This window comes from Dermochelys coriacea, chromosome 7 (assembly GCF_009764565.3).
Source record: "Dermochelys coriacea isolate rDerCor1 chromosome 7, rDerCor1.pri.v4, whole genome shotgun sequence".
NCBI lineage: Eukaryota > Metazoa > Chordata > Testudines > Dermochelyidae > Dermochelys > Dermochelys coriacea.
Window position 1 is genome coordinate 45,902,971 of NC_050074.1, and position 24,223 is coordinate 45,927,193.

Sequence of the window (24,223 nt, forward strand, 5' to 3'; positions counted from 1 at the left end):
TCTTAACAGCACCAGCTGATTTAATGTTGGTGGAGGTGACTTCATCCCAGTACCACTGTTGGCACCTGTATCTCTATATTTGGAACTAATGCACATTTCTGACCGGTACCAATGTTTGGGGGACACTTTTTCTCCATTATCCGTCAGAGAACCTTCTCCTCCTCAGATCACACAGGTCAAGATAAGACCTCTCTCTACAGATCAGGGACTCTTGCTTTAGAGCTGGAAGTCATCTGCTTCCAGCATGGTAATGGTCTGGTCAGCCCTGTCAGAACCAGCATTGTCAAAATGATGCTCCACCTTGGCCCTATGGGTCATACTGGAGACCACCATGCAGGAGCCAATCTCCTTCTTATCATTCAAGGAAATGGAGAGGGTCTCAATCCCCTTGACCGACCCCGTCTACAGACAGGGAAGAACAGCAGCCGGCAAAGGAGATTGGTTGCTCAGGGGCTGATATTATCAAGAGAGAAATGGTTGGCAGTACAAACAAGCTTGTTACTCCACAATAGGCCTCCAACTAAATTTTGAGAGGTCTGCTTTGACACCAGTACAGTGAATAGATTTCACAGGGACACTCTGTACCTCGGGGGAATACCCTACACCCCCATATACATCCTTATAAAATGATTGTGTGGTATCCAATGCAAATTTTGTCATGTCAGGTGTCTTCGGAAGGCTCATGATGCACTGAGCATTGTTGCTATAATGATGTCATAGTAATTGTTGTTAGAGTAATGTTATAGTAATGTTATAGGTTGTAATTTCATGTATATAGTTATGATGCTGAAAATGTGTCCTCGTGGCTTAAAACAGGCCCAGGCAAAACTTCTCCAAGAGCAGAGAGGCAGTTCACATTTCATCAGGGCATGTATGGGACAAACCCAGCCCAGCCTCACAGGAACAAAAGACACTGGCCTAGGGTCTGTTGGACTCTCGAGTGAGCAATCCCCCTTCCTTTGGTCAGTTTGGGACTAAAATGAGGTAATGGTCACCTGACCCTGAAGTGGGGGGCAAAGCCAAGAGGGAAGAAAGAATATGATAAAAGGGAGAGATGTTTGCCATGTCTTCCTCTCCCACCTCCATCTACAGACATCACCGCCAAGCGACTGATGTGCTGATTGAAGGGGAGAGCCTGGTTGAAGGGCAACCAGTCAGCCTGTGGTGAGAAGCATCCAAGTTTGTAAGGGCACTGAAAGTGTTAAGGTCAGCTTAGAATGCGTTTTGTTTTTATTTCATTTGACCAACTCTGACTTGTTGTGCTTTGACTTATCATCACTTAAAATCTTTCTTTGTAGTTAATAAATTTGTTTGTTTATTTTACCTGAAGCAGTGCATTTGGTTTGAAGCATGTCAGAGACTCCCCCTGGGATAACAAGCCTGATGCATATCAATTTCTTTGTTAAATTGACAAACTCATATAAGCTTACAGTGTCCAGCAAGCTTAACTGGACACAGCAAGACGGAAGTTCCTAGGGTTGTGTCTGGGACTGGAGATATTGGCTAGTGTCATTTGGTTGCACAATCCAAGGAGCAGCTTACATGCCAGAGGCTGTGCATGAAAAACCCAGAAATGGGGGTTCTCACAGTAGAGCAGGGTAAGGCTGGTTCCCAGAGTTAAGGATTGGAATGACCTAGCAGATCACCAGTCCAGATAACACCACAGGAACAGAATAGATTTCACAGGGACATCTCTGATTGCAGTGACAGGCAGGGCTTACTTTTACCTACCCTAAAGTATCTTAACAGTTCAGCTCAACCTCAAACCTGAGTGAGAAATTGCATTCAACTATTGGGCCATGTTTTTGTAACCCCAAACACTAGGTTATGTCTTTGATGCCTCCAGGGATGGCTTAGGACACACTACATACCAAACAAACAGTCTGGACAAGCAAGTGTCTGTAGTCAACCGAGTTCTGCAGTCACTCAACTGGTGGAAGGATCCTTCCAAGGTCTGTGCAGGAGTCCCATTTATTCACAATTTCACTACCATTGTGGTAACATCAGATACTTTCCTCTTGGGTTGGGGATAGGAACCTCACACAATCCAGGGCAAAGGGTAATCCAGAGCAGTTACTCCATGTCAACCTTCTAGAGTTGAGAGAGGTCAGAAATGCTTGCCTTCAATTTCTTCCTCTGATCAGACCAAATCAGTCAAGATCATGGCAGACAATGTGGCCTGTGTGTTTTATATCAATTGACAGGGAGAGGATGTTCTCCCTCATTCTATGCCGAAGCAATAAAACTCTGGAATTGGTGCATACCCAACCAGGAGTCATTTCAGTTTCTTACCTTCTTGATGTGCAAATGTGGCTGATGACCTCAGCAGGCATTTCTCCCAAAACATATTATTAACTTGGGTGCTTCCAGAGGTAGACCTCTTTGCAACTGCTGCAAACACGAAGTGCAAGAAATGTTGCTAAAAAGGAGACTAGACCTTCAATGACTATTGGGCCGTGTTTTTGTAACCCAAAACACTAGGTTACATCTTTGATGCCTCCAGTGATGGCTCAGGATACTCTACGTACCAAACTAACAGTCTGGTCAAGCAAGTGTCTTTAGTCAACCGGGTTCTGCAGTCACTCGATTTCTTCTTCGTCTCATGGATGAGAGGCCTTCCAACATTACTTTGGAAAGTACTGAACAAAATCAAACAAGACAAGGCTAGGGTCATTTTGATTGCAACAATCTGGTCGAGGCAAGTCTGGTAACCTTACATCATTCAACTTGCTTCTTGTCCACTGATGAGACTTCCAGCTAGTTGGCATTCTATTGTCGCAGCATGCTCATGAGATGCTTCACCCCAATCTGAAAGTTCCTCTATTCCAGGCATGGCTCCTGAATGGTTCTTGGGGACAGAGACCTCCTGTTCAAGATAGGTGCAACATATATTATTAAACAGCAGAAAACATCTACCAGAAATACTTGCCTTCAAAAATGGAAAAGATTTTATTACTGGTATACCTGTCAACAAGTCTCTCCTGTTCTCTTCTCTTCCCACCATCCTTGACCAATTAAAGACTTCAGGTCTCACTGCGAGTTTCATCAGGGTTGACTTGGCAGCTATTACAGCCTTTTACTCATCTGTAGAAGGTTTTTTGATCTTTGCTCATCCTGCAAACTCAGGATTTCTCAGAGGACTGATGAATCTTTTGCATCAGATTGGAGAACCTACTCCAGTATGGGACTTGAACCTGGTTCTTAATTGCCTTACAATAACACCCTTTTGTGCCATTAGCTACAATATGTTTTTTGCTTTATTTATGCTTGAAAACAGCTTTCTTGGTGGCCAGCACTTTTGCCCAGAGGGTAAGAGAATTGGGGGCTTTAATGTCAGACCCTCCTTTTATAGTGTTTCTCAAGGAAAAGGTAATTTGTGACCAGATCCCAAGTTTCTGCCTAAGATGTCTTCTTAATTTTATATTAATCAGACCATTTATCTCCCAGTTACTTTCCCAAAAGCATATCAGACTAGACAAGAAGCTGCCTTCCATATCCTTAATGTCAGAAGGACATTCGTCTTCTATCTGGACAGACTCAAACTGTTCAGAAGGTCTTCCACACTCTTTGCTTCAGCTATAGACATATCCAAGGGATCCACACTCTTCTCAAAGATTCTCAAGATGGATCTTGGGGTATATATTATCACATGTTATGATTTGGCTGATATTCAACCTCTTTCTAGAGTAATAACTCATTCTATTGGTCAATCTATGTCTGTGGCATTATTCAAAGACGTTCCAGTTACTGAAATCTGCAGAGATGCAACCTGGACCTCTGTACATACTTTCTCCAACCGTTATGCTCTGCTTTGCCTCTAGATTAGATATTGCAATTGGCAATGCAGTTTTTTCCTTCAGTACTGGACTCTGTTCCGAAGCTCCCTCCTTCTTACGGAGATACTTCTTGGAAATCACTTGAAATGGAGCGTCCATAGGGACACTACTCAGAGAAGGAGAGCTTAACTTCTGTAAAAAGAAAAGGAGTACTTGTGGCACCTTAGAGACTAACAAATTTATTTGAGCATAAGCTTTCCTGAGCTACAGCTCACTTCATCGGATGCACCTGTCATTAACTTCTGTAGTAACTGGAGTTATTCAAGATGTTCCACTACCCACTCTCCTTCCCTTCTCTTTGGAGTTTCCCCTGTGGAACTCTGTGGTAGAGAAGGAACTGAGAGCAGTTCGGCCATGTGGCCCTATATGTTCTTGAGATGGGGAATGAGAATGTGTAGGGCGCATGTGCAGGCCAAATAGGTGCTGCTACCAATAATTTTCAACCAAAGGTGCAGGGACACATGCACTCCTGAAGTGGAGCTACTACAAGGATACACACCTTGAAGAACTCCAGTTAAGGCACAAGGGTAAGTAACCTCTTCTGTTTGGATGTACGTCTGTCTTAGACAGGACTCTGTTGGCATAAGTGACTAACTGCTCCTGCAAAAGAACTATGCCCAATCTTTTCTGTGATGCATCACTCTGGAGGGTCAGTGGCTCTCCTACTTGGTGGTACTTCAGGAGAGGGGCATCTGTTATTAGTTTCAGCATGTCAAATATTTGGAGTTGGTGACCTTCCTAGTCCCACTCCACATCCTGCCTTGTGAGCTGACATATGGGTTCTACTACTGCAGCCAGGTGTGGACAGAGAATGTATCATTCCTCTGAAGTGCCATAACCCTTCTATATGCACTGAAGCTGATGTGTCTCTGATTGCCTTAATCTTGTTGGGATCTGCTTTCAGTGCCTCTGCTGTGATCAATTGGCCATTGTATCTCATCTAATGCTGTTTGAGTAACTTTTTTTCCTGGATTGTTTTTTTTTTCTGGTCCCTGCATGGCTATAGGAAATCTTGTAGTTCTCTACCATGGTCTCATTCAGCTTCTGTGTCACTTCTCCCTTTACCTACAATGAAGATAACAGCTGCAGTTATTTTCACCACTAGCAGGCCTTCCAGTGGTTTGGTGAGTCTTCTCTGGACCACCTCTGGTAATGAGCTTATGCCCATCAGCATGCACAGCCATTTGTAGCAACCAAATAGTGTTACACTTGACTCTTTATTCAGGCTTATGTGCCAAAACCTGTTCCTCACATCACAGATCATAAATATTCTGGCTTTGAAATGTTCTGGCAATATGTCATCAATTGTGAGCAGTGGACAATGGCATCTTGTCAATGCCCAGTTCAGTGGCTTTGGGTCTATGCAGATGCATAATTTCCCTGAAGGCTTCATTACCACCACCATGCTGCTGACCCAGGCTGTACAGCTTCTGCAGGTGCTATGATACCACTGCCTCTGCAGGTTCTATGATACATCTGCTCTGCAGACTTTTGTGTACTGGATTATGTCATGCCACTGGAAATTTCCTTAGTGGTAAGCACACCGATTCCACTGTAGGGTCTACTTACGGTCACAGATTTCCTCTGAGACACTTGTCTCTTTTGAAAAATCCTCATGTGCTTTCAAAATTGTCTCCGTTATCCATGGGATTCTCTCTTTTTCTTCTTGCACTGCAGCTATAAAATTCTGGTGCATGCCCTTTTATCAGATCTGTAGCTTGTATTGCTGTATTCCCCAAGAGGGATCTGTGGTTGTTGCCATTCACCACAACAACCAACAATTGTACCATCTGTTGTTTTTTATGTTAGTTACTGTGAAGTCACATTTTACTATGGGCTGTATTATGCTCTCGTTGTACATTAGGAGGGTGCACTACTTTTTCTAATGGGTGTGTTCGAGTCGAGTTCACACCGAGGAATCATGTTGCAGGAGGCCCTGCTATCCATCTGAAATCACACAGGGAGGAGGTTGATATTGTCGCTAGTTGCTTTTCTGTCCCGACAGTCTGTACCTAATAGTCTTTGGAGTCGAGGAAAAAGTCATGATGTCACCACAAGAGTCTGATATCCCCTCCCTTTCTTGTTCAAGTCTTATTGAATCTTTCTGAGACTTTCTCCTGTTCTTGTACATGCTGCTAAAATTGTTCAACTTGCCACATTCCTTGTAATGCTGTTCTAGTTTGGGGCACTTCTCGTTTTCCTGCATATGCCGTGTCCCACAGTAAATGCATTTCAGTATGCTTATGGAATCCTGGCCACCTGCTCTTCTTTGCTGTTGTTTCACTTCATATTCTTCTGGAGGTGTTGTGCCTCCTGGGGCTTTCATCCTTTGTCTTTATTTTCACTGCATGCCTCATCTATCTCATGTGAGATTGCCTTCCTGGAGCTTCCACTCCCACAGGTTTTGATCCCAAGTACTGCAGATCATCTGTTATTAGGGAGTCTGTCAAGTCCCAAAAATTGCATGGAACAGCCAGAGTGCATAAGGCAGTAACCATACGGGTTTATCCCTGCCCCTTCGGATTTGGCTCTAGTGAAAAACTTGTGTCATGCCACAGTTTCATTCTTTTGTGAGCAATAGTTCCCCCAGGCTCCTAGGACTGCTGTGAGGCTTGAGGCAGTGATGAGCTTTAGAGTGCAGCAGACCTCTCTGCCTTATTCTCAGTAAGGTAAAGTAACAGTTTTACTGCTCTGCTATTGTTGTTATCCTGCATGTGCATGTCTGTGTACTGCCCAAACTCCTCCTTCCACTTGCCCAGTCGCTGGGCTAGATTTGTATCTGCAAAATCCAAGGTTCCATGGTTCACATTGCTAGCTGCTGCACTTCAAAGAACTCACAGCTCCAACACGGCCACCATGTTTCATTCACAATGAATGAAGGTTACGCTGAACAAGTAAAACTTTATTAAATCCTGTGCACTGTTCTGTCCATGTGGATGAATTACTTCCAATCTAACTTCCTTGCTTCCCTGTTTCTATTGATGTCCTGTCAATAACAATCCCTCCAAGAAACATGGACATCTGACTCCAGTTCCACTGATCATGATAAAGGCAGAATACTGGTTTCAGGTCCTATGGCAGTTGGGCTGCAGAGTTCCACATCCCAAGGAAGGAGGATGAACAGGAGTTCTCCAGTTTTGTACCTGATCAGCCCAGAGTTTTAAACAGTGACCAGGTTTGGAAGTACATGGGATCCAAAGGCTGGTCCAGTTTCAACAGACTAGAGATCATTCACAACATGGAACACAGACGGTTATTTAACATAGGATATCCCCCTTTCTAGCTAAACTCCCACAAGACTTGACAGAAAAATTGAATCCCATCATTGTCATAAGTTAACTAATGGCTAAAACCTCATTGCAGACTGCAATGGATTTATCAACACAGCAGCTGATCCATGGCCACCATGGTAGCTGTGTGCAGAGGTGCATGGCTGTAAGCCTCTGGCATTCTGAGAGAGGTACGGAGTACAACTGTCAGTTTGCCCTTCAAGGGCACAGGTCACACACAGATGACACACTACACTTCCTAAAGGATTCCAGAGCCAGACTTCATTCATTGGTCATCTACATCTCAGCCCCAAATCATAAGTCCTCTAGATATCAGGGCAATCCAGGCAGAAGACGTCTATTTATACAATAGCCTTCTGAGTAGCTACCCTGGAAGATGTTAAGGTTCTCTCAAAGGAAACCATCTTTCCCACTTAATAGGCAGCCTTCATTTGCTTCCAGACTGCAGGTTTGACACAAGGATCAGGAGCCTCACTCAAGAGCCACCCCAAGCCCTACTTTTGGATGCCATTTAGCTTTCTTCCTTCACACTTGGACTGCAATAACAACAGACAAATGGATGCTGGAAGTTGTCTCTCATAACTATTCCATCGAATTTCAGTCCTTACCCCCTACCTATATTTCCCTTCCCTTTCATTCTTCAGGGACTCTTCTCAGGAAAATCAGCTAAAGGAAGAAGTGTCTTTTCCACTTTGCCAAGGAGTCAGAGAGGACATGGTACCTCTGGAGTACAGGGGAACAGGTTTCTACTCCTTATATTTATTTCTTTATCCTGAAGCAAAAAGGTGGTCTTCATCCTATCCTAGACCTGAGTAGACAGAATAAATGTATATGCCATCTCAGATTCAGGATGGCAAAGCTTACTTGGATCATCCTTTTTCTTTCAGGCTTAAGACTTGTTCATATCTCTCGAGCTGCAAGACACACACTTCCATATTGCCATCCATCTGTCTCACAGAAAGTACCTATAGGGCCCAGTCATTAGCAGTACAAGGCTGCCATGTGCCATTCAATCTCTCCATAACATGAAGAGACTTCCCAAAATGCTAATGACCAATATCAAAACAAATGGTCAACTATAGTAAGAAACTGCCTCAAACTTCTTGGCCTCTTGTTGGCTTGCACATATGTGATACTGCTAAGCAGACTTCATCTGCATTCGTAAGAAGTCTGGTTAAGATCATCCTCCAAGATATCAAATGAGCATGCGAGTTGTGTCCTAGTACGCATTCTATCCACACTGTTGGCCCAAGAACATTTTGAAGGGATTCCTTGCTCTGCTCCTTCTCTTGCAAAGTTGTTTCATGGTATATATATTCTAGAACTAAAAGTAATCAGATTAGCTTGCATAGCATTCCAACCTATTCTACAGAATTCCACTCTGCAGATTATCATAGACAACACATCCACAACATACTTTATAAACAAGCAAGGAGGTGCCCATTTATCTCTCTGTCAGGAGGCAGTCAAGTTATGGACATGGTGTCAGTAGCACAAAATGAACCCCAAAAGCTCTTAATCTACCAGGAGTGAGCAACAGCCCAGCAGAATTTCTGAAGCAGACACTCCATCAGCAACCACAAATGGTCTCTGGGCTGTCTGTTAGGAAGTATGCTAAGTTGTTGCAGACTCCTGGTAGATGAAGAGCTTTGGGGGTTTATTTTATCTTATTGACACCACGTCCATAACTTGACTACCTCAATTTCTTTTGTTTGACATCTCTGGTGCTCTTAGAGGTCAATCCACCTCCTTCCAGAGGCTACCAAAATAGATTAGATGCACTGTATTTCGATCTGGTGTTTTAGGACTGGTACACCTCTTCCTCCAAATATTAAAGCTCACTTCACTAGAGTGCAAATTGCATCCTCTCCATGCTTTAGAAACATCCCCATATCTGAAATATGCAGGGTAATTTCCTTACTTTAGTTCAGTACTATGCCCTTGACTTGGCCACAAGATCAGATGCCAAATTTGGCAGGGCAGTGTTAAGTCACTTGTAACGGGGTTCACTCACCACTATGGTGCCTCCAGCTGGCTGTCTTGGGAATTAGCTCTGCATGTTAGTGCACCCTCTTCAGGTGGTGCCTCGCCGCTGTCACTCCTGCTGTAGGACCCACGTCTCTCCAAGGACCAAAGCATCCTTTTCAGCGATACAGCCCTCTGACCGTGCCACACATTGTGCTCCCCCTCCGGGGGACCTGCAGTCCACTGTTCAGCTACTTCCCTTAGTGGCTACTGCAGCAAATTGTCTGTCCACTTCCTCATGGCACCAGCATCCTCTTTGCCCTTGCCTCAGGGCCTCAGCCTGCAAACCCCAGCAGCCATCCAGGAACTGTCTCTCGCTCCCCTGGCCCCTGTTAGCAACACTTCTCTGTGCTGGCAGTTCTCTCAGCCCTCCAGAGACACAGTCCTTCCTCCCTGGGCTCCCAGCAGAGAACAGGACTCCACTGCCCTGAAGCTCCCTTTTTATAAGGGCCCACTTGGTCCGGATAGGCTGCCTCCTGCGCAGCCTCCCTAGGGTTCTGTTAACCCCTTAGAGACCAGTGTGGGCCAGGTGCCCCATCACATCACTATTTAGGTAGTGGCAGTTAGGACTCCTTAATATTAATACCTCCTTCCAGTTGGGGCACTATTTATTGATCACATAGAGGGGATGACAACATCTTGAAGAACCGCTGGTATTATAAAGTTAAATAACCATTCTTTTTAATGAAAATTTGTTTTTTTTCTATTTGGCTAACTTTTTTTTTAACCTTTGTTCCTAATGAAGCATTAAATTATCATGGTCTTTTGGTTTACTTCTTTTTGTCTGTCAACCAACATCACTTGAAAATGTCAGCTCTATAGGGGGAATAGTTTACACCTACTGCAGAGGCAATATTGAGAACACAGTTCAACAAATCACTTCAGTTCCATGGGACACAAATAAGTAATTGGCTCAGATTGTCCCCTCCTACATTAAAAGCCAGGAGAAGGGGACTTTTTATCCTGAAATTTCTATGAGGATTTCCTCATAGATATTCTTGCATTCTCCTGTCAGAGGTGAGGCAGTATTTTCTCCCCTTGCAAAAAAGGTTTAAATATTTGCTTGCTTTAAATATTCTAATGATAATTATCCATAATTTTGATATTTTAAAATATGGTGAATTAACTTGCTTTTACATTTGTACTCCATTTTCACAAATAAACTGTGTGCATGAGGCACAATGAACAAAAACAACACACAAACGCTTCTTACCAGGTTTGGTCTATAATTTTTAATCCCGGTGTGAGACAGCGTTAGCAGGATAAGCATCCCCAGAACATTGGGGAATAGAAGAACCTTACTGGCTGAAGGTGAGCTAATGATAGCTGTGAAGATTAAAACTGCACAAAATCCCTTCTTATCATTGAGTTCATTTTTTCCAAGACACACAAGGCTAAATCTTGCCATATGCTGCACTAGACAGTAAAGAGAGTCTAGAAAGCTTACCCCTTATCTATGCAGCAGGAGAGAGAGAATACTGGGAAAATTTTATGCAGCTTCAATGCTGGCCAACACTCCACAGCCACAAAGAGGCATGATCTGCTAGCTAGAGAGCAGAGGCAGCACCGAACCTAGCAAACAGAACTGAAAACAGGGGAATTTGAGGGGAAATTTGCAAGGGGAGTTTGGAGGAGGGCATGAGTGGTATTTTTGTGGGGTGTTTTTCCTTCTTGACAGGAGCTTAGAAAGTGAGGCTACAGAGGCAGTTCTGCTACTGAACTGAAGAATGGAAGAGATGTTGAAGATGACTGGAGGTAGAATCTGCAGGATGTATATTATTCTTGAGTGGGTACCTGAAAGGTGCTTTGTTTGTATGAAGTTCCGGCTGAGTGGTTTGATGGAAGAGAAGATCCATAGTTTGGAGATGCCGCTAGAAACTGTGATTGAGTATTGAAGAGTACTTGAGTGAATAATGGAGGGAAGGAGATGGGAGGTTAAAGGGAAACCTAAACACTTGTGGATACATGATGGACCAGAAAACTGTGAGGGTAGACTGCTGAATGAGGGGAGTGGCCAGTAGAAGTCTTTGGCTATGAGAGCAAAGCAGAGGAAAGGACTAGCTACCAAAGGAGAAATAGAGCTGAGGAACAGGTTCAGTGAGTTGGAAAATGAAGGGGAGAGGCAAGCAGTAACAGAAATGGAAGAGCAAGGAAGAAGAGAAGAACTGCTGGTTCCCTATAAGAAGAGGGGAAAAGATTGGAGATAACCAGAGTTTGGAGCCCTAGGAGGATAGAGAATGATGAACAGAAGATAAGAAGACTTGCAGCCATTAAAAACAGAAGGGGGATGGACAGAGGATCACACCAACACTAGGAAGAAGTAGGTCTAAGTGACTGTGGACTCCCTATTAAGAAAAACAGACAGGCTTGTCACCAGAGATGATCCAGAGAACAAAAAGGTATACCGTCTGCCAGGAGCTAAAATACGGGATGTGGACCTAAAGCTGAAGAGGATCCTAATGAGATTAGGAAAGAATCCCCCAATAGTCCTTCACTTGGGAACAAACTATACTGCTAGATTCTCTCAGGAATGCATCAAGGAAGACTACACCCAGCTAGGGAAAACACTTAAAGATATGGAAGTAGAAATTACCATATCTGAGGTGGAAGCTAAACTCAAACACCTTGATGGGACCAAATGGGGGCACCCAAATAATCTCCATCTGAGAATATTAAAGGAACTGGCACATGAAATTTGTAAGCCCAATAGCAAGCGTTTTTAATGAATCTGCAAACTCAGTATCATATGACTGGAGAATAGCAAATATAGTACCCCTATATTTAAGAAAGGGGAGAAAAAGTGATCCAGGAAACTGCAGGCCCATTAGTTTGACCTCAATTGTATGTAAGGTTTGTAACCAATTTTGAAAGAGAGAATAGTTAAGGACATAGAGGTAAACGGTGATTGGGATAAAACACAACATGGTTTTCCAAAAGGTAAATTGTATCATACAACCTTATCTCTTTCTTTGAGGAGATAACTGATTTTCTAGACAAAGCAAATGCATTAGATCTAATCTATCTGGATTTCAGTAAAGCATTTAATACAGTTCCACATAGAAAATTACTAGTTCTATTGGAGAAGATTAGGATTAATATGAGAATCAAAAGATAAGTAAGGAACTGGTTAAAGGGGAGAATACAATGGATCAATCTGAAACATGAACTGTCAGCCTGGAGGGAGATTACTAGTGGAGTTCCTCGGAGATTGGTCATTTTCATTACTGATGTTTGCACAAAAAGTGGAAAGTCATTTGTAGATGACACATAGTTGGAAAGTACTGCCAATACAAAGAAGGAACAGACTATCATACAAGAAGATTTGGACAACTTTGAAAACTGTAGTAATAGAAATGGGATGAAATTTAGTAGTGCAAAGTGCAAGGTTATGAATTTATGGACTAACTAGAATTTTTGGGGACATACCAGTTGGAAATGAGAGAGGAGAAGAAAGACTTGGGTGTATTGGTTGATCACAGGTGAGCTGCCAATGTTAAGTGGCCATGAAAAAAAGGCTATTGCAGTCCTATGATGCATCAGGCTAGGTATTTCCAGTATAGATAGAGAAGTGTTATTACCATGATAAAAGGCACTGATGAGACCTCATCTGGAATACTGTGTCCCATGTTTGAGAGATGAATTCAAACTGGAACAGATGCAGAAAAGGGCTACTAGGGTGATCAGCGGAATGGAGAATTTACCTTATGAAAGGAGACTTAAGGAGCTTGACTTGTTTAGCAGATAATAAAATGAAGGCTGAATGGATATATGATTGCTCTTTACAAATACATCAGAGGGACAAATGCCAGCAAAGGCGCCGACTTCTTCTGGCACAAGTGGGTGCTCGACCCTCCTCTGCCCTCGGCCCAGCCCCGACTCCACTCCTGCCCCACCCCCTTCCAATCCCTTCCCCAAAGTCCCTGCCCCATTGGACTGCTTCCCCAAATCACTGCCCCAGCCCCGCCTCTTCCCCACCTCCTCCCCTGCGTGCGCCCTGTTCCCCCTCCTCCCCGCTCCCTCCCGGAACTTGTTACACCGCGAAAGAGTTGTTTTGCGGCAGCAAATGCTGGGAGGTAGGCGGAGGAGTGGGGATGCGGTGTGCTCACAGGAGGAGGTGAGGTGAGGTGAGAAGGAGCGGAGGGCAGGAGGGGAGCTTGGCTGCCGGTGGGTGCAGAGCACCCACTAATTTTTCCCTGTGGGTGCTCCTGCCCCAGAGCACCCACGGACTTGGCGCCTATGAATGCCAGGGAGGGAGATGAGTTATTTAAGTTAAAGGCCAGTGTTGGAGGGAAAAAACCCAACTCCAAACAAATGGATATAAATTGGCCATTAATACATTTAGGCTTGAAATTAGACAAAGATTTCTAACTATCAGAGGCGTGACAGCCTTCCAAGGGGAGTAGCAGGGACAAAAAACCTAACTTGTTTAAGACTGAGATTGATAAGTTTATGGAGGGGAAGGTATGATTGCCTACAATGGCATATGGCCCAACCTCCACTGCCTTTAGCAAATATCTTTATTGGTAGGAAATGGTGCACCAGCTGGGGAGGGCTCTGAATTTCCAGAGAATTTTTTTCCCAGGTATCTGGCTGGTGGGTCTCACTGATATGCTAAGGGCATAACCAATCACCATATTTGGAGTCAGGAAGGTATTTTTCCCCAGGTCAGATTGTCAGAGTCTCTGGTGGGGTTTTGCCTTCCTCTCCAGCATGGGGCATGAGTCACTTGCTGGTTTAAACTAGAGTAACAATGGATTCTCTGTAATTTGAAGTCTTTAAATCAAGATTTTGGGACTTCAGTAACTCAGACAGAGGTTTTGGGCCTATTACAGGGGTGGGTGGGTGAGGTTTTGTGGTCTACAATGTTTGGGAGGTCAAACTAGATGATCGTGATGGTCCCTCCCAGCCTTTAAAGTAATAGACATGGCCAGTCCCCAGCATTATATTTACAATAAGCATCATGCTCTAGCCAAGGAAATACACTATTTCTTTTCAAAGGAGTAAGTAGCAAGATATCCCCATCAGTTTATAGCTCTCCTTCAACCATCCTGCACTATGCTAGCAGAATGATTCTAATGCTGGAAATACAACTCTGGTTGACAACTTCCCCTTCCCTCTCTCCCCGTCCCTCTTTCCCCCCACTTGGCATGCATGGCCACTTATGTAAAGGGCAGAATTTTTCTCTTAGAATTTTGCTTATAAAATATAATCTTTGCTGTATAGTTAGAAGTGTAGCTGTCCATATGCATTTATTTTAGCTGTACTTCTATATTTCACTGTCTGTCTGCATTGCTATCATAAACCTCAATTTTTGAGATTTCCTCTCTCAAATCACATAGGACAGAAATCTGCCATGCAAGGTGACAGGTACAATTCATATTTTCTTTTCAACAAAAAAAACCCCTTTTTTAATTCTCTAAATTGATTTTAAGTTATAGAATTGCAAATCCAGAATTTCTCCACCTTTACCTTTACTAAAAAGTGTTTTTCTTTTCTTTTCTTTTCTTTTCTTTTCTTTTCTTTTCTTTTCTTTTCACAGTGGCTTTAGTGTCATTTGACTTAGGAATGATTTCATTTTGAAAATTTGCTCCTGAGAAATGAAGTTGAGTTTTTTATATTTTACAAAACTTAGTAGTAGAACAAGCCGCCTTATTGTATAAGCAAACCTAATAATGCTGTAACATTCTCTCACTCAAACATTTCAGAGTATGCCACCATCACTAGGATGGAGGCCATAGTTTAATTGAAGAGAAAGAAAACACGAAAAATTTGAATCCACAGCTGTTATATTAAAATAACATTAAGGGTCAGACATAAGCCCTCATAGCTTTTAGATTTGGAACTGCGGCTGCTACAACATCCTATTCTCATCTTGTTAAGTCTAGTGATTATAAAATGCATGGTTTTTTTTTCATCTTGGGTCATCAAATGAAGTGAGATGACTGTTCCCTCTTACTAGGAACAATAAGGATGAGTTAAGTTACAACTTTATTTAGAATCTCTTTAGGTATCTGTTTCTCCTTTTAGTATTACTATGACTTCTTTATATTTAATATAGTAACAGAACCAAAACCTCATAATTTTCTAAATATTTCATGAATGACAACTATTTAAATGACAGGTTTCAGAGTAGCAGCCGTGTTAGTCTGTATTCGCAAAAAGAAAAGGAGTACTTGTGGCACCTTAGAGACTAACAAATTTATTAGAGCATAAGCTTTCGTGAGCTACAGCTCACTTCATCGGATGCATTTCCAATCCGATGAAGTGAGCTGTAGCTCACGAAAGCTTATGCTCTAATAAATTTGTTAGTCTCTAAGGTGCCACAAGTACTCCTTTTCTTTTAACTATTTAAATGACTCTTAGACACTGTTTTCTTCTTTGAGTGCTGGTCCCTGTGTGTATTCCATTGTGGGTATGCATGTGCTACATGTGCCTGAGAGAGAGGGAATTCTTGCAAGCAGCGTCCGTTGGTCCGCTCCTGCGCCCTTGCCATCCTCATGCTTTGCACCAAGAGTATAAGGGGCAGGGTGAACTGACCACTGCTCCAGTTCCTTCTCTACCATGAATCCAATCATTATCTGAAGCAGAGGGGAAGGAGGGTGGGTAGTGGAATACAGACAGGGGCTACACATCTCAAAGAGCTACAGTTACAACCAGGTAAGTAACTTCCCTTCAAGTGGTGGTTCCTATGTGTATTCTACTCTGGGTGTTTGTCAAGCAGTAGTCCGAGAGGAGAGTGTGAGGATGCAGAGTATGACTGCTTGTAAAACTGCAGCCCCAAAGGATGTGTCAGCGGAGGAGTCTTGGACCAAGACATAATGCCTCATGAATGTATGGAAGGGATTCCATATAGATGCCCTGCAAATGGCAAGTGGCTAGTAGACAGAGCGGGGCAGTGCGGCAGAGCTGTCTAATTTCCTGATATTGTGTAGTACTGCAGATCATAGATTTCATCTCAAGTAGGGTGTGTTAGAATCAAAGGGTTAAATACATGTTTGAAAATGACTGTTGACAGAATTCCAACATAGTTTCACTCACCAAGGTAGACAGTTGATTTTTGTTTTTTCTTTTATAGAACTCTGCTAGCCAAAACATAATCTGTCTGTGCCTAATTTTTCTTCATCCATAACCTTCCCACCTTTGTAAAACAGATTTAAAGATGACAGGTTTCAGAGTAGCAGCCGTGTTAGTCTGTATTCGCAAAAAGAAAAGGAGTACCCGTGGCACCTTAGAGACTAACAAATTTATTAGAGCATAAGCTTTCGTGAGCTACAGCTCACTTCATCGGATGCTGTAGCTCACGAAAGCTTATGCTCTAATAAATTTGTTAGTCTCTAAGGTGCCACGGGTTCTCCTTTTCTTTTTTAGATTTAAAGATGGAAGGAGTTAAATATGTGAAAAATATTACTATTTATTATTATTTATGGGGTGTGTTTGTACGAGTAATTTTGCAGATCTGCTTTAAGGTCAAAAGTGTGTTGTGTTATTTGTTACAACTTCTATTTTTTTCCAATTTGTTAGGATCTCAGCAGCAAGGATACGAAGAGAGACTTGTACATAGTTGCACATGTAATTCGAATAGGTACAGTATGGTTTGTAACTAAATTTTTTTTATATTAGCTCAAAATGAAAAATATTTTAAAGCCTATCTTATACTGAATTGACACTGTGATGAATTTAACCAGTTAGAAAGCTCCATCACAGACCCTACCTCTTTGTAGAAACAGAATTTCAAATCATAGCATTATGGATAAGTGTTAATACATTTTAGTAATTGCTAGACAGTGATTTTCTTGATCTGGAACACAAGACTTGGGTAAATACTCATTTGGAAAGAGAAGATATCAGTTTTATCATGCACCCTTCTAAACTTTGCAGACAAGATGTAGGAAAGGGGGAGATAAAGCTCACTTTTTGGAGAGGATGTCAGCGTACCTGGTCATTCAGAATTATAAATCATTTGCAGATGGATAAACACAGGGAACTCTTTTCTGTTGTTTGCCCAGTGACCATAAATGGCAATAGCAGCTTTTTGAGACACACTGTTAGCAAAAAACCTGCTTAATGGGGATGCATTTAGCCAATGCTAAGGTGTTAAGATATCAGTGTTTTAATTGAGAAGAGGTCAGATAAATATTTCTTGTATTTGTGTTAAGTACAATATTTTATTTCTAGTTTTTTCAGGCTGTTTAAAAATCTCATCTTTTAATGGGACAATAATTTAATCAGAATAATAGTCAGTCTACAGAAATGGCACAGTTAAAAAGTTTCTATGTAACAATTGACTGCATAATTCATATATATAAGAATATGAAAAGAGGGACATAGAAAGCTTTATACTGTAGTTTGCACTGTATGTATGTATACACACTCACATAGAGACAACAGAAAGATAGGAGCAGAGAGAGCAACTGCATGTTAATTTCTAACCAAGCTGTTTGTTTCAGGTCGCATGCTGCTAAATGATTCCAAAAAAGGCCCCTCCCACCTACATTATCGTCGCCCCTATGGCTGTGCAGTATTGAGCATCATGGATGTACTTCAATCAATCTCTGAACTAAAGGAAGAAAAAGATTTTGTTCTCAAAGTTTACACGTGAGTAACTCACCAGAGGGAAAAAGAAATTGCATGAGTGATTAGTATAGCTCACGAAAGCTTATGCTCTAATAAATTTGTTAGTCTCTAAGGTGCCACAAGTACTCCTTTTCTTTTTGGTATAGGTTATGTGTCTTAATCCTTAATACATGAATACGCATGTGCCACAAACCAGAGATTCAGCACTGAGCTATAAATGACATGTAAAGGACTTATAATTTTTTGTGAGTTCCTCTCCCTGACAGGTTAACATGACCTGCTCTCATGCGTACAAACAAATAACCTAAATAACTCTCTTGCAGAAATGTGCAAGTGTGTGATGCTTACGTTGATCAATTCTCCAGCCTTCTAATTCATTTTACTTAGCTGCTGATGCTAATGCTGAGCTCTTTAAAGAATAACCATTGTACCCCACTTTTTAGATGTTTCTTTTCATAGGGAAGCAAACTTGGGGATGAGGGGGGAGAGCATGAGCAGGGAACTTTCTGCTTGCCCTTGCTTTTTCTTACAGCTGCAAGACAGCTAGTGAGCCTGTAGGAGACATACTAAAACTACATGCATCTTCATTTTAAAGATATGATGTTTCAGCCAGGTTGCATGACAGGAAGACAAATTTTGGAATATTCCTTGAATATACATAACTGGGGAGAATTCATAAACTGTTCTTTTTCCTGTTTCTTACTGATGTTGCTCTCAGTGCTACTAAGTGTAACTTTTAAAAGCTTAAAGAATGGCTGAAGCAGTATTCTGCAATCTGGGGGTGAGGGAGAGAGAAGCCTAGGTTTGGGCATGGGGGTGCAGGGAAGAGGAAAGGAGCAGTAAGGGTGGTGAAAGCTGCATGACCATGGATCCACTTTGAATGTCCACTGCAAAAGTGCTGCTGTGACTAAATCATTTGGCATCTCTTTGAAAAACTACATTCCGTCCCTGCACTTGAGGCTGTTTCCTAATGCACATGGCTATAGGAGCAACTCATGCATACAGGACTACAGTTTTAAGAAGCACATCATCAGCTGAAGCTTTGTCTCTGCTCCCACAAAAGAGTACGTCTTCAGGAGCATGTGTCCAGGTTTACAGATTTCTGATGAACACCCCCACTTCTGGTAAGGGGAGAAACAGGCAGGAGGGTGGGGGCCAGGAAAAGGCAGCAAAACATAAGAGAGCAAAAATGTATAAAAATGGAAAGCAGAAAAGGCGGGGGGAGATGAAGGGGTAAAAAAAGCATGTAAACAGGGAGATTAAGGGGAAAAAAGAGAGAATGGACAGAAAAAAGTAGAGATCCTGCCAAGCCATAAAGGGTTGTGGAGGCTTCCATGGAGCCCATAGACCAGTCTATCGCATATAAATAAAAGCCGGGGAACCACTGGGTTAAAGACTGAAATGTTGACTGTCTTTCATAATACGAGTGAAGACTTTGCTGATGGAAAAGCGTGAAAAGTTCAAGCATATTTCTATTGCTCAGTCATGTTTGTATATTGACATCTTATTTTGAACCTTTACTGTGCAGTTTACTTCTAGCTTTAACCTCAGTGGCATCGTCTGCCTTTGACTTGCTTAAGATAAATCTGTCAGATTCTCCAGGTTAAACTGAAATTGTCTGTTTGGCTTCTATTCACAACTGCTCACAGAGGCTGTTTTATTGGATCAATATTGCTTTCTGATGGTTAATTAAATAGAGAACATTGCCAGTTATTTCCTCGGTGTGCTGGGATTGTTCATAGACTGTCACTTTGCACAGGAGATCCACTAGTAGTTTACCTTCATCCTTTGAAGTATGCTAATCAGATTGGTGAATAAATACTCACACACACCTGACCCAAGACTTCCTTCTACCTGCACATTCCCATCAATACTCAAATTCCATTTCATACTAGTGTTTAAGTGACAGACTTTTTGAAAACATGCTGGCAGGTTTAATTGCCTTAAAAGGGTTTAGCTGATCGCCATATTTGGGGTCGGGAAGGAATTTTCCTCCAGGGCAGATTGGAAGAGGCCCTGGAGGTTTTTTGCCTTCCTCTGTAGCATGGGGCACGGGTCACTTGAGGGAGGATTCTCTGATCCTTGAAGTCTTTAAACCACGATTTGAGGATTTCAATAGCTCAGACATAGATGAGGTTTTTCGTAGGAGTGGGTGGGTGAGATTCTGTGGCGTGCGTTGTGCAGGAGGTCGGACTAGATGATCAGAATGGTCCCTTCTGACCTTAGTATCTATGAATCTAAAAGCAACCATGAGCTATTCTTTCGCCCCTGATAGATTGTTTTGCAATAACAAGGATTAGTATTTTAGCTGTTGCTTTCAAAGGTTTACAGTCTGAAATATTTTTAATTTTAAAAGGTAAAATTCTCAGATTTTCAAGATTGAAGGTGCTTTCTTGTTTTAGGAGCATTAATAGAGATTAAAATATATGTTTAGTTTGGGAATTATGGTAGTAAATTCAGATTATTTTCAAAGTGATTTGCTTGCAGTTCTGGAATTCTTTAGTAGATCTGTGTGGGATTTAAATCTACATGTACTATCAGTCTGTACAAGCTATACAATGCATTTGTTGTTGAAGGGCTCTGTTAACAGTGGCTGTAGGAGAAATGATGGATGGATATTGTGTTGGGTCAGAGGTTTAAGTGTCAAACAAAGTAAGGCTTTTGTACTGCTTAGCAGCTGATGGTCCTGCAGCACTCACTAAGGATGCTGAAAACTTACAAAAAATAAAATTTCTTCTGGATAACTTGCTCTCTGAAACAAGTGAGAAAATATTCATCAGTTCTCAGTCACCACCTCTTTAAATAACAGAACATGATAAAACGTGCAGAAGCTCATGCCAGCTTCCATTAAAGCAGATTCAGTCATTGGTGCACTTCTCCTTCAGTGATGTGTGTGTTTTCAAATACCTTTTGTTTAGATTCAGTTTTGTGTTCTTGTGCACTGTGCCTACTTCAGGACAAAAGGCTATTCATCTGTATTAGTAAATAAGGACCAGATTTTTAAAGATATTTATGTGCCTAAATGTATACATAGGAGCCTAACTCCCATTGGGACTTAGGCACCTGGAGCTTTCAAAAGTGCCTAGGTGCATACATCCAATGGGAGTTAGGCAGCTTTGAAAAATCGCACTAGGCTCCTGCCTGCATCTTTAGACACCTAAGTATCTTTGCAAATCTGGCCCTAAAGCATTGTCTGCATTTATAATGGCATAATATAACTTTAGGAACCATAGTATAATTGTATAGTTTAAACTGTATACTTTCCTTTCAGTCTATCAGCAGTTTATGTATCTATTAGAAAGTTGTGAATGCCAAAAGGAAGCTAGATTTGAAGATAAGAATGCTAATTTCTTCTTCCTCATTTAGCAGAGACACCACCAATAGTACAGGATGAAGTGCTCTATCTTTCTCTTCAAAAGTATCAGAATTTAGAATTTAAAATTTCACATGCAAAATTGTACACTCTGTTTAAAAATAGCCTTATCCTAAATGCACATTGAGACTTTGGTTAGTTTTTTTGTTTGCTTACTTTTTTTTTTTAATAAAGCACTATACAATATTGAAGTAAAAAATACAAAAGTTGCAGGGTCAGATGTAGTATCCTGATAGAATCCTCACTATTTTACTGGTGGATTTTATTGTTTTCTACTCCCTATGTGGGCTGGCATACCATAATTGAATTGATGCTTGCACTGTACCTAGAAGTATGTGTCATAGCATCCAGTGTTGTCATTTCTCTTGTGGTGTATACTGGTTCTTTTGACCTCCATTTTATATAGTCTATATTATAGGATATTTATATTTCTTTCATATTGCAGTAACCCTCATAAACATCACTGTTTAACATGGTACAGATTACCCCTCAGACCTCACAATTATTTAATTTCTTTTCTAAATTTTAAATTAATTTTTTTACTTATGAAAGATGTTGAATTGACAGTGCTGGGAACTGAAGTCCTCTATTTAACGACGAATCAGATAAAGCATGTTAGGCACTTCTCTACACTGTCAGCTACTTCTGTGCTTCAGCAGAGTTCCCATAAGTTTCTTTTCAGAGTCCTATGTGAAGTACTAGTAATACATGCAGTGACCTAGCCAGATCCTCCTTACCTATGACCAGGTGCTCACACTTTTGCATACCCAGAATGGCCAATTCTTGTCTATATGCTGTTTTCACAGTCACCATCACCCCACCCTTCAGGCTGCAGCTTTACAGCTTCAATTAATTCCCTGAATGGACCAGGCAGCCAGAAGGTTGTGCATAAAGTTAACTTTTCCATGGAAAGAGATGGGTAAATCATTTGGCCCCATTGACTGCAGTATCAGACAGAACTGTTGTTGGGAAATAAGCACTCTGGGTGCTGCATTAGCCATATGCACCTGGGTCAGTAAGAGCGGCTGTGTACATTTGCATGGCCCTAAGGTCACTAGCCAGTTTCAACCCTGGCCATAAGGGGCCATTCTGGGGCAAAAGTGTCATATGGTTCATGGTCTACACAAGATAGTTAAGTCCCAGGCAGACTGCGAAGAGCTACAAAAGGAACTCTCAAAACTGGGCGACTCAGCAACAAAATGACAAATGAAATTGTGTTGATAAATGCAAAGTAATGCACATTGGAAAACATAATCCCAACTATACATATAAAATCATGGAGTCTAATTTAGCTGTTACCACTCAAGAAAGAAATCTTGGAATCATTGTGGATAGTTCTCTGAAAACGTCCAATAAATGTGCAGCGGCAGTCAAAAAAGCGAACAAAATGTTGGGAATCAATAAGAAAGGGATAGATAATAAGACAGAAAATATCATATTGCCTCTGTAGAAATCCATGGTATGCCCACATCTTGAATACTGTGTGCAGATGTGGTCACATCATCTCAAAAAGATGTATTGGAATTGGAAAAGGTTCAAAAAAGGGCAACAAAAACTATAGGGGTATGGAATGGCTTCTGTATGAGGAGAGATTAATAAGACTGGGACTTTTCAACTTGGAAAAGAGACTACTAATGGGCGATATGATTGAGGTCTATAAAATCATGACTGGTGTGGAGAAAGTAAATAAGGAAGTGTTATTACCCCTTCTCATAACACAAGAATTAGGAGTCACCAAATGAAATTAATAGGCAGCAGGTTTAAAACAAACAAAAGAAGTAATTTTTCATACATCGCATAGTCAACCTGTGGAATTCCTTGCCAGAGGATATTGTGAAGGCCAAGACTGTAACAGGGTTCAAAAAAGAGCTAGATAAATTCATGGAGGATAGGTCCATCAATGGCTATTAGCCAGGACGGGCAAGGATGGTGTCCCTAGCCTCTGTTTGCCAGAAGCTGGGAATGGGCAACAGGAGATGGATCACATGATGATTACCTGTTCTGTTCGTTCCCTCTGGGGCACCTGGCATTGGCCATTGTCGGAAGACAGAATACTGGGCTAGGTGGACCTTTGGACTGACCCAGCCTGGCCATTCTTATGTCTCTCTGCCCAGACTATCAAGTTCGCCAGTTTGGTGGAGATTTTATGATGTGGATATCTGTGTGCTAGGAGTTAGACTAACACTATCAATCCATTGCAAATACTATAGATGCCACTAGATGGTACTAACTTTCAGTCACTATAAACTTGGGGTGGATTTAGTCCAATGACCTAAAGATGAAAGGTCTATATCTCATTATCTATCTATTCCTCCTTTTTTTTAAATTGGAGTTAAAGAGTTAAACGAGTGAGCTTGTCAACCTACTTTGCTCCATCATTACTCTTTGGGTGCATCCTCCCAGGTCTTTTAAGTTTAACTTAACACACACAGGGACATAGAATTTCTGTGTTCCAGCAGTACATCTAGTACTATGTTCTGTTTACAACTGGTCAGAACCAGAGATAAGAACCTTGCAGCAGGCATATTTGGAATAATCTGACCCACATATAAATCTCATCCTGATTTATGTTAGTTAGTGATTGTCTTAAGCTCTGAAGTACAAAGTTAATATCCCTTCCAAAAGTTATATTTTCATAAATAATAACAACTCTCAATATTCTTGATATCCATATAAATATCCAATTGCTTTTTGCATTTTGCTGATTGCTTGGTCTCAACAACTTTGTCTAGCGATAAATTCCACCATTTAACTACATGTTGTATGAAAAAACATTTCCTCTTATTAGTTTTGAATTTTCCACTTTTTATTTCATTGAATGTTAGCTTATTCTTGTGTTACACACACCCTGCAGACCTTTTAATAGAACAGTGTTCTGTTTCTGGATCTTGACCTTTTCCCCCATCCGAGATAGTTGGGCTGCACCTTTCTTCCTTATATACTAAAGGAAGTTCAGGCTTAACAATACTCTTTATGTCTTCATGGAAGATTCGCAGTGTTCTCAGCCACCATTGCACTCCCCAATCCTGGAACAGGTGTATTATGGACAGATCCCCTCAGCATAAGTTAGAACAGTCTGAAGGCCTCATACCAGCAGTCAGGGTGCTGCTCCCAGTGTAGAGGAA

The 24,223-nt window shown here is 41.6% G+C and overlaps 1 protein-coding gene across 1 annotated transcript in view; it reads left to right on the forward strand.

Moving 5' to 3' along the window:
• Nucleotides 1-24,223, forward strand: part of DOCK3 (dedicator of cytokinesis 3) — a 603,029-nt gene that overhangs the window by 388,330 nt on the left and 190,476 nt on the right. Inside the window, 2 exon segments of the mRNA XM_043518507.1 lie at nucleotides 16,673-16,733; nucleotides 17,599-17,746. Coding sequence (XP_043374442.1) covers nucleotides 16,673-16,733; nucleotides 17,599-17,746 — 209 coding nt within the window.